The following is a 13,543-nucleotide window of genomic DNA, read 5'->3' on the forward strand; positions in this document are numbered from 1 at the left end:
AAATCTGTGTTGGTGTTGTGTTCCTGGCTTTTGGCCTGAGAGAGACAGGGGGCCAAAAGGTTCCCATATAACATTTTGGAACTGGGAAAATACCTGTCTGCCACAGCTGTGTCCTCATTGCAGCGTTAGTTTGACTTACCTCAGATAAAATTCAAGCTCCTCATTTTGGTAGCTTGATTCTGTGTACCACCGCTAAACAGGGAGGAAGGGGGTTGGATCAGCAGCACGGGGGAGCTCTGAATCCCCTGGTGGCTCGTAGGCCAGAAATGTTGGAAAACCTCTGCCTCAGCAGTCCTCTTAACCTGAGCTTAAAGCACCACTGGTTCGACCTGGAGGTGCACGCGTGTGACACACGTTGACTCTGAACGAAGCTGTGCTAGCCCCGCAGCCACCACACGTTAACAGCTGTCAGGGACATCCTGCAGGCTCACATGTATTTCATGTAAAACATCACTGCTCAGTTCTGATCGTGTTATACCTATTTGCTCAGGGGACGAAAGGGGAGTATCTTCATTTACAAAAATAGTGTTGCAAAAACAATGCCGACACTTATTGGCAGCTGCCCAGCTCATAGGACAGCTGGTGGTAATCGCAGCAGGACCATCAAGGAATCACAGGTTTTATCTAGAGAAATATGTAAGCATCTTCCATCTGGATCAGTGCTGGTGGACAATGATGGGTTGGTGGGACATGGAGCGAGCAAAACTTGCTTTTTCCATCAACAAACCTAGAACTGAAATCTTGCTCATGGGAAGGATATTGAAAACAAAAATCCAATGAGATGCCTTCAAAGGGGGCTGATGCAAATACAGGCTTCAACTTTTGCTTGCTGAGGTCTGTCATGAGAGTTTATTTTCTCAAGGATGGGAAAGGAGCAGAACCAAAACAGCTGCAGGACTTTCCTCTGTGTGAATGACATCAAACAAGTCAGGGCCAAACCTAAAATCAGGTGAAGGCTGAGGGAGTCAAGCCCATTTTTGAGGCAGGATTTCTTTAATTTTTCCATGTTGAGCTTTCCTTTGCTCTGGCAAATCCTGTCAAGGAAGACCATCTGATTTTTCGTCTTTTTTAAAAAATCTCAACTTCAGGGAAGATGACCAAGCTTCTCACAGGGTAAGCATGGGCAAACTTAGGAAAAGAAGAAAGCAAGGGGAAGCACATGTTTTCTGGGGTAGTTCTGTATATGTTTGGATTTGCAGTATAGTCATCATGGCTTATTTGCCACTAGTTACAACAGCTAGAACAGCTACAAACTCACTTTATGGGCATTTCAGAGGACATCTGCAAAGTGGGATTCATGTTTCCTCATTTGTATGCAAGTGCTCTTATTTTTTCTCTCAGCATGATCCTGATAGCTCTCCTTGCATATTGGCTCAAAAGGTTGCAGAGCTGGACCTTTGGCACATGCACAACCCTGGGGCAGGGTATTTTATAGACTGCCAAAAAAAACAGTCAGAATGCTTTTTCTGCTGCCCACAGGAAGTATTTTTGTCTTATTCCTATGGGAAACATTTTAAAAGTACTGAAGGTTTAGGCATCCAAACAGGGTGTTTTAAAATGGAGCTTTTTAGCCAGTTTTGTCGTGGCCCAAATTATGGTTTGAGCTGGCACTCTTCCGTTGCAAGCAACATCAGGGACATGATGATAAGTCTTAATCTGACACAGATTTAGTGCATCTTAGTGTGTAACTGAGGATACTGCTAGATATTGTCTGTCTCTTTGTTGTACCTCATGAAGGTTAGTGGAAGCAGTCTTGGGCAGGAGATGGGACTAGATTACCTCTTGAGGTCCCTTCCAACCTGAATTATCCTATGCTATCCTATCCTATCCATCTTCTTTTGCCAGCACTGACTGGGAATAAAACCATGGTATTTGTCTATGGGGTAGCTGTCCTGCAAAGACGTGAGCTGGAGATGCCATTTATATGTGTGAAAAGCTTTTGTCTTCTCTCTGCCCTCAAGACTCCGAGTTTCTTGAGGTCAGTGTTGCATCTTCCTCTGTGTAATGCTTCTCTGTGTTTCATCCGTACCCACTGGCTGACCTAGCATCTACCGTGCCTTGCAATGGCACAGTCCTGTACAAATATTTAAATTTCAGCTAGTTTCCAGTGCAGGACCCAGGAAATCTAATACTGCAAAGTAGGACAAATAGATTATTCTGCAAGCAGTAGCTTGACGGTCTCTTCTGCCATCCTCTCAGGTTTATAAGCTCATCGTCAGCTCTGTCATCTTTCCTCTCCCCTTCTCCAGAGCTGCTGGTCAGTCTGGTACCTGCTCACTCCTTCCCCTTCTCTGCAAGAGTTACGTCATCCTTGCACATAGGGCTCCATATCAGTGTAAGAGGGCACGGCTAGGTTCATCCCGCTGGTCTTAATAGTGGTACTTTTGTCAGATCAGCCCACGTAGGGTTGAGTTTGGAGCTGGCCTGCTTCGTTTGTTGTTACCACCCATGTTCTGCAGGTCGTCTGATGGGAGGCTGAGTGTGTGCAGTGCGGTGCAGTGACTGCGGCGTGGCGAGAAACATCTGCCAGCAGTTCGGTGTGCTGAGCTCCTTGCTGCGAGTCCTAGCTAGGGTCCCTCCTCTCCTGCTGGATTTCGGCATCAGCTCCCAGCTGTAGGGGTGGGGAGGACACAACTGCAAGTGTTCCCTCTGGTTGCGATGGATGGGGTGATACTGATACGTTCCTTTTACCTTGAAGAGAGAAAAGCTATTCTTCTTGTCTGTAGGAGAGACTTCCCCACAGTCAGAGACGGAGACTTCAGTCCAGGCCTCACTCGAACGCGCTGATAAGGAGATCAAGACGGCTCTAAGGAAACTTGTGGATTCAGCATCGCTGCTTGTGACTCTTCCGGCAGGCGCGAGAGGAGGAGCGGGTGGTCTCGGCCTTCTCGAGTCCATGCCTTCTGACTGCTCAGAAACAGGAACTGGGCCTCCTCTGATAGTTCACGAAGCCAGTACCCAAACCCAAATTACTGCAGGGCATGGTAGGTCTGGAATTAAGCGGGAAAATGTCCTATGGAAGTCAAGAGAGACAAAAATGCTGAACTCACCAATAGTGAATTTTCTTGATTTTTTTTTTGTTTGTTTCTTTGTATTCTGAACAGTTGCAGGTTAAGAGAGAACATTCAGAAACCGCAACACTTGGGGTGTGGACTGGGGTTAGGCTGGACACAAGCTTTGCTTCGTATCTAAGCAGAGTTTTTGGTCTGCCACCTGTCCAAAGTGGAGGGGTAGAGGATTTTTCCAATTCTGGGCTTTTTAACCTGGACTTGTTTCAATGTTTTGAGGGTATTTTTTTCCCATTGCATTTTCAGAAGTTATTTGGTTTGGGATTTGCTGAGGTTGGGGAAGGAAGGTTGCTTTTTTTTTTTTTTTCCTTTTCTCTCTTTTTTCTCCTCTCTTTCTTTCCTTTTTTTTTAACTGTTTGCCATGAGCAAGCTGGAAATTTGTTTAAAGCCCCCTTATCAGCTGCCATGGATTTTCTAGGCTCTTGGGCATGACAACTTCACTTGCATTTCCCTGGCACTAGAGATTTAATAGATTACCCAGCAGTTGGCTTGTGATTAAAACCAATGCTGTGCGTGATTATGTCTTACTGGGAGAATCTGTCTTTCATGTCTATGTTGTTTTTAAAAAATGTGAACGAGTTGCAGTCCTTCCGCTCTTCCTTGTGCTTGCTGCCATAACAACTTGCCTGAACGGTCACTGTTTGTGTCAAATCAGAATAACTCTCCTTAAACTAGTGGTACCTAGAAAGGACAATGTCAAGTAGCCTTCAGCCCACAGACTCCAGATGCTGTTTAAAAAATGGGATGTTTTTGTCTAAAACTTAACAGCTAGAGATGGATTTCATGGAGTCAGACCCAAAAATCGCACATGAAAAATGAATGGGCTTTAAAGTCTCTCTTCCTTTTTAATGGAAAGTTATCCATGAAAATAACTTTCTAGTTAAAGCAGGATGACTCAAAAATCACCAGAAGCAGCATGTCAATTAGGACAGATTGTTTACTTAGCTGTAACTAAAGAAACAACGGAGCAGTGACTAGCGAATGGAATAGTTTTTCGGTCCTTTCGCTTTAAGTCCTTTCACTTGAAGACGTTATTAACATGGGGAATTATTTTAATAAACCGGAGACTTGACAACTGTCCCTTTGATCACGTGTTTTGAATAAAAAGGAGGCAAATATTTTGACAGCGCTGGCTATAGAAAAGCGCAAGTACATTTCCCGTCCACCTGTGCTCTCTGATCCTGCAAGTAACGCTGTGAATAACCATGTTTTCCATCCTGGTGGAGCTGTCCTATGAGGTCTCCGGAAGCTGCTACTTTTCTGCAAAACCAGCCAGCATCACATTCCCAGAGTGCTCCACCAAAGGCCTTTCCTGCTGGGAAGATGGTGTCTCTCGATTTGACATTTTCTCCTCAGATGAAAAAGAGGATGATGCCCTTTATCCTAGGAAGGAGCTCAAATGGTCAATATCAAAGGACAATCGGTTGCTTTTGGAGTAGAAGATCAAACCAATTTTTGAGGATGCATCTGGTAAAATAATTAGTAATGAAAGAATAAGAGTATCTAAACTGCCATTGAGCACTGGGCGTTTCATCGTATCCACATGGTGGAAGTCAAACACACTTAAATTATCTAGTAAAATGGATGCATTGAATTGACATTTTTCTTTCAGTCATCTTGTTTCTTATTGTGTCCCTATTGGCTGCCTTTTCTGTTTGTGCCTGTGTGTGTTTCCTCAAAAACAAGTTAGTTTTGCCCAGTCAGTGGTGTTTCACCATTCAGTCTCCCAGATGTTATTCAATCCCTTTGCTGCATGTTGTCTTCTCAAAAGGGCCAAATCCTACTCTTAGCTTCAATGATTGCACTCGGCTGAGGTCGGATGGACTCTTTCAGACAGAAGGCAGAGTGGAGATGGTCTCCAAAGATTTGCTCTGGTTTCAGGTGTGCCTTCGTTGGTGACATGTCTAACTTGCCTTGTTTCTGCTGCCAGACAAAGCACAAAGCCAAATTCCAGCTGAAGAACCAAGCGCAACAAAACCCAGGCCTGGTGCTTCCCACAAAGAGACGGCTGCTGGAGCGGAAAGCGCTCAGGAACGCACAGTTCCCATCACCAGGTAAATGCAGATCCTGCACACAGATTTCTGAACATGGCAGACTTTGTTGTAAGAGAAACAAGTTCTAGCTAAGGAAGTAGGTGTGACTCAGTGTGATTCTTGTGGGTTTAGTAGAATCCTTAGAGTCCTATTAACTTGTGTGTTGTGCAAGAAGGGTGAAAAAGATTGGGGAGAAATTAATTCCCCAAACAAAATCTTCTTATATTAAGTTTAAGTAAATAATGATAAATTTGAGAGTCTAATGCTGTATTTCTGTAGTTGTGTGTGACTGTGTAATGATATTTACTCTTGGTCTTCATGAAAGAACATCACCAGCCGCAGGGGCAGGAGACTGGTATAGAAGAGAAGGAGATGTGGTCTGGGATGTGCACAGTGAAGTTTATATTGAGACCACGGAAAGAACTTGTGTGTATAAGACTGAGGAGAAGACCCCAACAAGTAAGGAACAACCTTGTTTCCCTCTCCCCGATCCCATGATTGTCCTGTTGTCTTCTCTTTTGGTGATACCTCTTGGTGTCTGTTTTCCGAAGTACTTGTATTTCTTGAGCAATTACTGTTTATTAAACAAAAAATAACACATAAGCCAGAAAACAGGAGGGCTAAAGGTAAGGCCAGTGAAAATAAACCCAAATATGATGCTGTGATATCTCTTCTTTGACATTAAACCGAAGTCACATCCTAAATGACCAGTCCTGGGAATCCCACATGAGTAACTCGGCTTTCATCAGCAGACCATGAACAAAGTTACGGTATTGTGATGGCCACAAACCCTTGTGTCTCACCAGGTGCACCCTACATGCAAGTGACAATAGAAGATGTGCAGGTGAATTCTGGGGAGTGTGCCAAATTTCAGGCAGTGATTGAAGGAAACCCTCAGCCTACTGTTTTGTGGTTTAAGGTAAGTGAAGATGTTTCCCTGACAGGGAATAAGGACCACAGAAAGGATTATAGAGCAGAATTCTTGTGGGGAATTTCTTTTATTCTTTTATCCTATGCCTCTTACACTGACTCGAGATTGTGTCTATAGACTGTGATACAGAGATTGTCAAATCAGCTGCAGTTATCTCTGGAACCAGCAAATGCCTGTTGAGTGTTGGAGATATTTTTTCTAGCTTCTGTTTCATGTTATCGCAGAATAGTTGAGGTTGGAAGGAACCTCTCGAGATTGTCTAGTCCAGCCCCACTGCTCAAGAGCTAGAGTGGGTTGCCCAGGACTCTATCCACTTGGGTTTTGAATCCATCCTCTTGAAGGCTGGAGAATCCAGAACTTCTCTGGATAATCTGTTCCAGTGTTCAACCACCCCCACAGTAAAAAAGTGGGTTTTTCTTGTGTTCAGACAGAATTTTCTGTGTTTCAGTTTGTGCCCGCAAGTGCCCTTTCATGAGAGGACAATGTAGGGAACAGCTGTACTGGTTCATCACAACCATGCATCTTCACCTGTGTTGTCTCCAATGTCACTGTAGCCCCTTCAGCAGGAAGGGACAACCAAGATGGTTTTGGAGACCGAGATGGGCAGGAAGTGGGAAAAGTGCCTGTCTGAGAGCCACCAAGATGTGTGCTGTAGTTTTGGGGTCAGAGACGGGCTCAAGAATGGTTTGTCAACATGACTTCCACACTTTGTGTCTTTTCTATAGCAAATTAGTAAAAGAACAGTGACTAATGACCTTGAATATCCCATGGGAAGGAAGGAGAAATCATTTGTTATTCCTCAGAATATTGATGTGCCCCTGAAGTAAGTCAGCACTTTTCAGTAATGATTACCTGTAACACTTCTGTCCAACAAACTGTTCTTGTACACATAAGTTTTATTCCATTTTTTTTCTGTCTTCTGTCTGGAAAGTGGAAGGATGAGCTACTCAGAGAAGTAAATAAAATACAAATAGCCTTAAAAAACAAACAACAAGCAAAGAACCTCCCACCACGCACACCCCCACACCTGGACAGCTAGGAGAGAATAGCAGAAGGCAAGAATATATGCTACAGCCTCTTAATAGTCTTCCAGTCTCTGACAATATCAGCTCAGAGATATGCTGAACTACCTGAATTTTAGCTATTTACTGACCCACAATGAAGCTCCCTTCCACATGTTTATTTAGACTCCACTTGGACCCATGTAAGCTTCTTGGCCCTTAGTTCTTCCACCAGAAGCAGTTAATCCCTGCGCACTCTCTCCAGGCTATTAATGAATTTGTAGAGCTCTATAATATTGTGTCAGATTGTAGAGCTCCCTTCCAGGCTGAAGAGTCCCACCTTGCTCCATCAATCCTCATATGGAAGCAATTACAGAAAGTGCATTGCCGCATCAAGACCTGTGGCAAACCAAGGATTTACAAGATGATGTTTTCAATCTTATTCTTCATTTCTTCCCTAATAATTCGTAACCTGAGGTATATTTTTGACTATCCCAGGCACTGAGCTGGTGTTGCCGTGGAGCTACTGTAACCCAAAGTTTTGCTCCACTGTGATAAGGATCAGCTCGGAGCTCAACATTTCATATGGGAAGATAACAGTGCTTTACATCTATCTGTATTAAATTTCATCAGGAATTTTATTGCCCAGTCAGGCAGTCTAATAGGATCCTTCTGCAAATCATCATAATCTACTCTGTGTAAATTGTTTTACTCCCCCCCCCACCCAACCCTCCTTTCAGATCACATATGACTATATTAAGCAGCACAAGTGTCAGCACAAGCTGGAGACCAGGCAGGAGTTAAGTAGATGTTCTTTGTGCTCCCCTGGGCCTCTTGCATGGTGCTCTGGGAGAACTGAAGGGTAAACCAGGTAGCCCTGGTGATCTCTCCCAAGCCTTTTTCCCTATGAATGGGATGTTAAACAAAAATGTTAATGAATAACCTTGAAGCTGAAAAACATTTAGCCGTGGGAGACTTCTTCAGCCAGCATTTTATTAGTGAGATTTGCTAGCCTAAATTCTTAAAAGGTTTGTGTTTTAGCCCTGCTGGTGTATCTCATTCTGTGAAGAGAAGGAACATCTATTTCTGTCTTGATTTTCTGTGCCAAAATGCCATTTCTTTCTTTCAGGGCACTTCCTTGTTGACAGACAGCCACAGGCTCCATCAAGTGAAGGAAGGAACAACATATTTCTTAGTCCTGGACAATGTTGTCTCAGAAGACGGTGGTGTTTATACCTGTGTTGCCAAAAATGCCGGAGGGGAGGTTTTGTGCAAAGCAGAGCTTGTTGTACATGAAGGTAACTTAATTCTTTCAGCTCCATGAGTTGCTTTCAGCGCCATTGCAAAATACATTCTGTTGCATCTTTTTCTGGTACCCATATGGTATCTACCCTGTATTCCTGCTTGGCATTTACATGCTACCAACATGGTAGGATCCAGTGAGGGTAAATGGTCTAATGAACTACATCTGTGAAGAAATAAGCTGGGTTTTTTTTTGAGACTAGATGATGAACTGATACAATGGACAACAGAAGTAAGTGGGGCCTTACGTCTGATGATGTTCTGCTCTTTAGCCTGGCTCTTCTGATTTATGTCAGATGAAGGAAGATACAGCCCCAGAGTCCATGTTGGCATGCTCTCTCATCAAACAGCTACACCTAATTGTGTGCAGAAGCTTAGAGAAGGACCCTGATAATTTTCCCTGCCTTAAGTTGTCCTGGGATAGTTTTGCCCATTATTTGCGAGACATTGTAATTTGAATATTAATCCTTACATTTTCTTTCCTTGCCAAAGCTAAGAAAGACCAAGCAGCAAAGAAAGTGGCCACCCGGAGAAAGCTCCATTCCCTCTACGAGGTTAAGCAGGAGATCGGAAGGTAAATTAATTTTCTGACTTTATAGCATCCTTGCAGGGGAATATCTAACTGCCTGTCTGAGCTGCTGCTTCGATACAAAGCAGGTTGCTGTCTAAAGAGTCTGAAAGTGAGGAGCACCCATCTCAGCTTTCCGAGCAGCTTGTGAAACAGTGCTGATGCTATCTAGGCAAAGTGATACCCAAAGGTACCCGGGGAAGGGTGCCCGAGACGTGGACCTTAAGCACTCCCACTGGGAAACCCAGCAGTCTCCTTGGAGTACCTGCATTTGCCTGGTGGGACAGCAGCACCCATCCCCCACCATGATACCTGGTGGCCTGCACAGATGGGGCCAGCATCTGACTCCTCCTCTAATTTCCAGCCTCAACTGGAAAAAACAGCAGCCAGAGCCTGGCAAGATACTCCTGTACTCGAGGACAGCCCTGTGACGAGCAGGCTGCCTCATCCTCTGGCACCAGACATGTGTTTCAGTGGGGCTGCGGGTTGTGGTGGACACACAGCTGCACCTTCAGGTGACAGTAGCATCACAGCCCCATTGCAATGTACATACCAGCCCCACGTCCATCCAAAGGATTCAGCAGCAAGCCTGCATCACCTGAAACAGCTTTTTGCTCCTTACAGGCTGGTTGTTTAGTTTTGGAGGCAGCCAGGAGAGGGCAATATCACCTCGCACACAGGAAAATCAGCTTGTCATGTTGGAGAGTTTAAGACCTGAGCAGTAGGGAGCCGTCAAAGGCTGGGACCTGGAAAGGTGTGCAGCTGCTGTGCAGAGGGCTTTGAACCAAGTCTGAGCAGGGCTTATCCTTTGATTTTACACAGGGGCTGCTTCAGCTTTGTGAAACGAGTTGTGCATAAAGGGAACAGAGTGTCCTGTGCTGCCAAGTTCATACCTCTGCGGAGCAAAACGAAGGCTCGAGCACATCAGGAGAGGGATATTCTTGCCCCTCTGTCCCATGATAGAATTACCAGGCTGCTGGATCAGTTTGAAACACGGAAAACCCTGATTTTGATCCTGGAGTTGTATCCTTTTCTGTGCTTCTTTTCTGAGGAGGCTGGGAAGTACGAGGCAGACCTCACTGATGGATAGCTGAACAAATATTTAGTTTTTACCCGAGCTGAAAAAGCACGCAGTCTTCCTGCACACCGCGGTATAGCATAGCTCTGTGAGCTCCTCAGACGTTATGGCCGCAGCAGTCACTGAAGTATCAGCAAAAGTCCTGGGCACTTGTGTGCACAGTGTGAGGGAGTTGTTAAGCTCCCAAGCTCTTTTCTGAAATGTCCAGGAGTGAAGGGCTCTGTCCCAGTAAGATCCAGTCTGGGCGAGCACTGGGGAAAAGCCCATAATCAACAGGTATGTTGTAGCACGTGTCTCATTCGTACCATGTCCTTCTCGTAGGGAGCACCAGGTTAGAGCAGGCCAATGCCATTATACTTGTGCGAGGACACTTCTGCAGTAGAGGCCTTCATGCATCACGTGCGTATCACACTGCCTGAGATACGTTGTGAATTCTGCCCACTCTTACTTAAAACTGTCTCGGTTGGGTGGAGATGGATACAAAACGGAAATGAGAATTTAACTGTAGTTGCATTTTCCCTTAACGCCCTTGCGAGATGCTCCAACGAAGAGCTCCTCGACCGTTTGTTCAAGAGGAGTGTTGTCACTGAAGCAGAGGTAATCTTTCTCTCTCATTTCAAAGTCCAAAATCAGTGGGTACCACCTTGCTTCTCCTTCAGCAAAGAGTAGCTTCCCGCTGCATTTTCAATATCAGGAATATTGTTATGAACCAGTGATAATCTGTCAAAACAGGGTCAATATTTAAAATGTGTCCCCAGCAGCTTTCATTACTAAGTAGAGTTTCTTCAGGGAGTGACTAGAAAGAGCCAGAGGTTTTGAACATAAGCACTGCATCCAGCCTAACATAGACTGTACTTGTGCTATTAACATTACCACTTCCTCGCCCTCTGTCAGCTGGAGCTCCTGTGTCTTGGCTTTTCTGTAATAATGCTCTGACCCTTTGTGACTTTACTTGTGCCTGGTCCCTTACAGTCTCCAAACCAAGGGCTGAGATGATCATTTCTAAAGTTTGTGAAGATCCTGTGTGCTCAAAGAGCAAAAGGCTTCACATCTCCCTAGGTCTGGTAGCCAGCTCTGCCATAGTTACTGCCAAAATTGATTTTTCTCAGAAATACTCTGAGAGAATGTCGGCTAACACTATAAAATGTCAAAGCTAGAGGAATGACAGAGTGGAAGCAAGCTCTGAATCCTCTCACCTTGTTCAGTTTTAGTCATATTTGATCTACATATGGTCAAGAAAAATGGGTTTACAACACAGTTTTAAAATTTATTTTCTTTTTAAATGTGTTTGCCTGATTCATATCAAGCCAGAGATGAGTCTGAGATCTAAAGATAAGGTTCATCAAAGCTGGGAATTTCTATATCTCTTTTTAGCATGTTTCTATTTCTTTAAGCAAGGACTTTCTCAAATATAAACGGCTGTGGCAGGATAATGTGATTGCATTCTAGGCACAGTTTCATTCAGCATGGTAATATTTAGTTCACATCTTATTTCACCTACAAGGGCTAATGCAAGAAGTTCGTTCCAATTCTAAAAATATTTCTAGTTTACCCTCTGCTTCCTCACACATATGAAGGATGTCCGGAATCAGGAACCTTCTTTAATTTTAATTATTTAATTATTTAATGATTAATTGTTGAATAATTGATTTATTTTTTAGGTTAAATTGTATATCAAGCAAATTTTGGAAGGAATCAAGTATCTTCATGACAACAACATCCTTCATTTGGACATTAAGGTAATGTGCAATGGCAGGTCTAGCTTATAGCAGCCACTCGTTGGTCAGGGAGCAAGTGTTCTTTATTTGAATTATTCTTATTTACAACATAAAATATTGCCCTCTTTCAAGAAAAAAAGTCTCCTTTTTGTTTTATTTAATAGCCTCTGAATATCCTCATGGTTTATCCTGAAAGGGAAGACCTCAAGATCTGTGACTTTGGATTTGCTCAGAAGATCACTCCATATGAGCCTCAGTTCAGCAAATATGGGTCTCCAGAGTTTGTTGCCCCAGAAATCGTCTCTCAGTCACCAGTCTCAAAAGCGACTGATATCTGGTAGCTGGCATCTTTTAAAATAAATTTTGCACTAAATAGCATGAATTTGGAGCCTCCAGGTTAAAAGAGATGTTTCCTTAGGAATATGTCATTGCATTGCATTGCATGTACCTTCATCCTTAGGGTAATTTACTGCAGTGTGGTACAGAGAGTCCGTTGTGCAGAAATATTTCTATTGATCATATCTGTAATGTTTGCAATACACCACATTCTTACAGGTATAAAAATGGCGTTAATGATTGAATTGTGCTCTGGGTTGATAAAGCTGGTGCAATTAATAAAGTAGTCTCCATTTATCATTTCATAGATAAATGGAATAGTGATAATAACAACAGGAAACTGAAAGTGAACATTGGGAATCCAAGACCCATCAGGGCTTTTTAAAACTTCCTCTGTCTGTGTTGGCCAGCCGTTATTGAACTCTGACAGCTGATTAATGCCAAGGAGCATCTTAGAGAAGGTGATCTTTGTTACAGAGGCGCCAGCTAGGGAGGATGTTCCTAAGAGGGTTTTTAAAAAAAATGCCAAACTCCAAAAATACATTTCAAGTCTCCTATGTATACTTTGAAAGCAGAGGCATACTCGAGACCAGTTTTTAAAAATGCTGTTCTGATCACAATGAAATGTTTAATGCTAGATAGCTGTGATTTCAGATAAAGGGAAAAAGACAAAGTCAGGGTTAAATCAATAGCTTTTGGGATTTTTTTTTCCTTTGAAAGTTGGGCAAGTAGCAGGAAAAGGGGGCTGTGTGTTTGCGAAGGAGGGAGAAGCTGTGACTGACATCTGATATTAGTGTTCCCTTTCTCCTCAGGGCTGTTGGAGTCATCACATACTTAAGGTAAATAAACCTGCTTGGAGAGACTCTTTTGACATCCCTTAGTCCCGCATCAGTCAGAGCCTCTGGCACCTTCAAGTGAGGGATTGGAGTGAGTGACGCGTGGAGTCCTTCCAGGACGAGGGCAATTTCTCCTGTCGTTTTCTCCTTTATTCTTTCCAGTTTGGCAAGGACTTCGGTGGTTGTCTCTGCTCAGAGACTTCACAGCCACTCTCATGGGTCAGCTTCAGTCTTCTCCTTGGCCATTCAAGCAACCATCCTCCTGTAGCTGTGCAAAATCAAGTCCTTAATTCCTTACGTGAGAAACAGGAGTAAATAATTTGGTCAAGAGTCTTGTAATGCTGGGCTGAAAGATGCTGGGGAGGTGAACGTGCTGTTCACCAGTATTGCGTGTCCCATGTGTGGAGTCCCTCAGGCACCTCAAAGCTCTGTATAAGCATTTGTGTTTCATTCAGTTCAACAGCAAATAAGAGTCTAAAGTCCATCTCTTTTTATTTTATGGTGTTCAATAAATAAGCCTAACGTGCAAGTCTCCGTTTGCTGGGGAGAACGACAGAGGAACCCTTCTAAATATCCAGAACGGTGAAATTTCGTGGACCCTTCCTGATTTCCTTCACTTGAGCGAAGACGCAAAGGATTTTATAAAACGGATCCTACAGCAGCGCCCCGAGT

General features: G+C 43.7%; 1 protein-coding gene across 1 annotated transcript in view; it reads left to right on the forward strand.

Annotated features, from left to right (window-relative positions):
• The first annotated feature begins 2,816 nt into the window (after window positions 1-2,816).
• The window catches only part of LOC135327416 (obscurin-like), a 30,477-nt gene continuing 19,750 nt past the window's right edge, over window positions 2,817-13,543 (forward strand). Inside the window, exons 1-12 of the mRNA XM_064505656.1 lie at window positions 2,817-2,984; window positions 4,999-5,122; window positions 5,427-5,560; window positions 5,908-6,020; window positions 8,163-8,331; window positions 8,828-8,909; window positions 9,726-9,926; window positions 10,518-10,578; window positions 11,643-11,720; window positions 11,864-12,036; window positions 12,848-12,874; window positions 13,389-13,541. Of these exons, the coding sequence (XP_064361726.1) occupies window positions 2,897-2,984; window positions 4,999-5,122; window positions 5,427-5,560; window positions 5,908-6,020; window positions 8,163-8,331; window positions 8,828-8,909; window positions 9,726-9,926; window positions 10,518-10,578; window positions 11,643-11,720; window positions 11,864-12,036; window positions 12,848-12,874; window positions 13,389-13,541 (1,403 nt within the window). The 5' untranslated portion in view covers window positions 2,817-2,896. The remainder of the gene's footprint in view (window positions 2,985-4,998; window positions 5,123-5,426; window positions 5,561-5,907; window positions 6,021-8,162; window positions 8,332-8,827; window positions 8,910-9,725; window positions 9,927-10,517; window positions 10,579-11,642; window positions 11,721-11,863; window positions 12,037-12,847; window positions 12,875-13,388; window positions 13,542-13,543) is intronic.

Source organism: Dromaius novaehollandiae, chromosome 2, assembly GCF_036370855.1.
Source record: "Dromaius novaehollandiae isolate bDroNov1 chromosome 2, bDroNov1.hap1, whole genome shotgun sequence".
In the NCBI taxonomy this organism is placed as follows: domain Eukaryota; kingdom Metazoa; phylum Chordata; class Aves; order Casuariiformes; family Dromaiidae; genus Dromaius; species Dromaius novaehollandiae.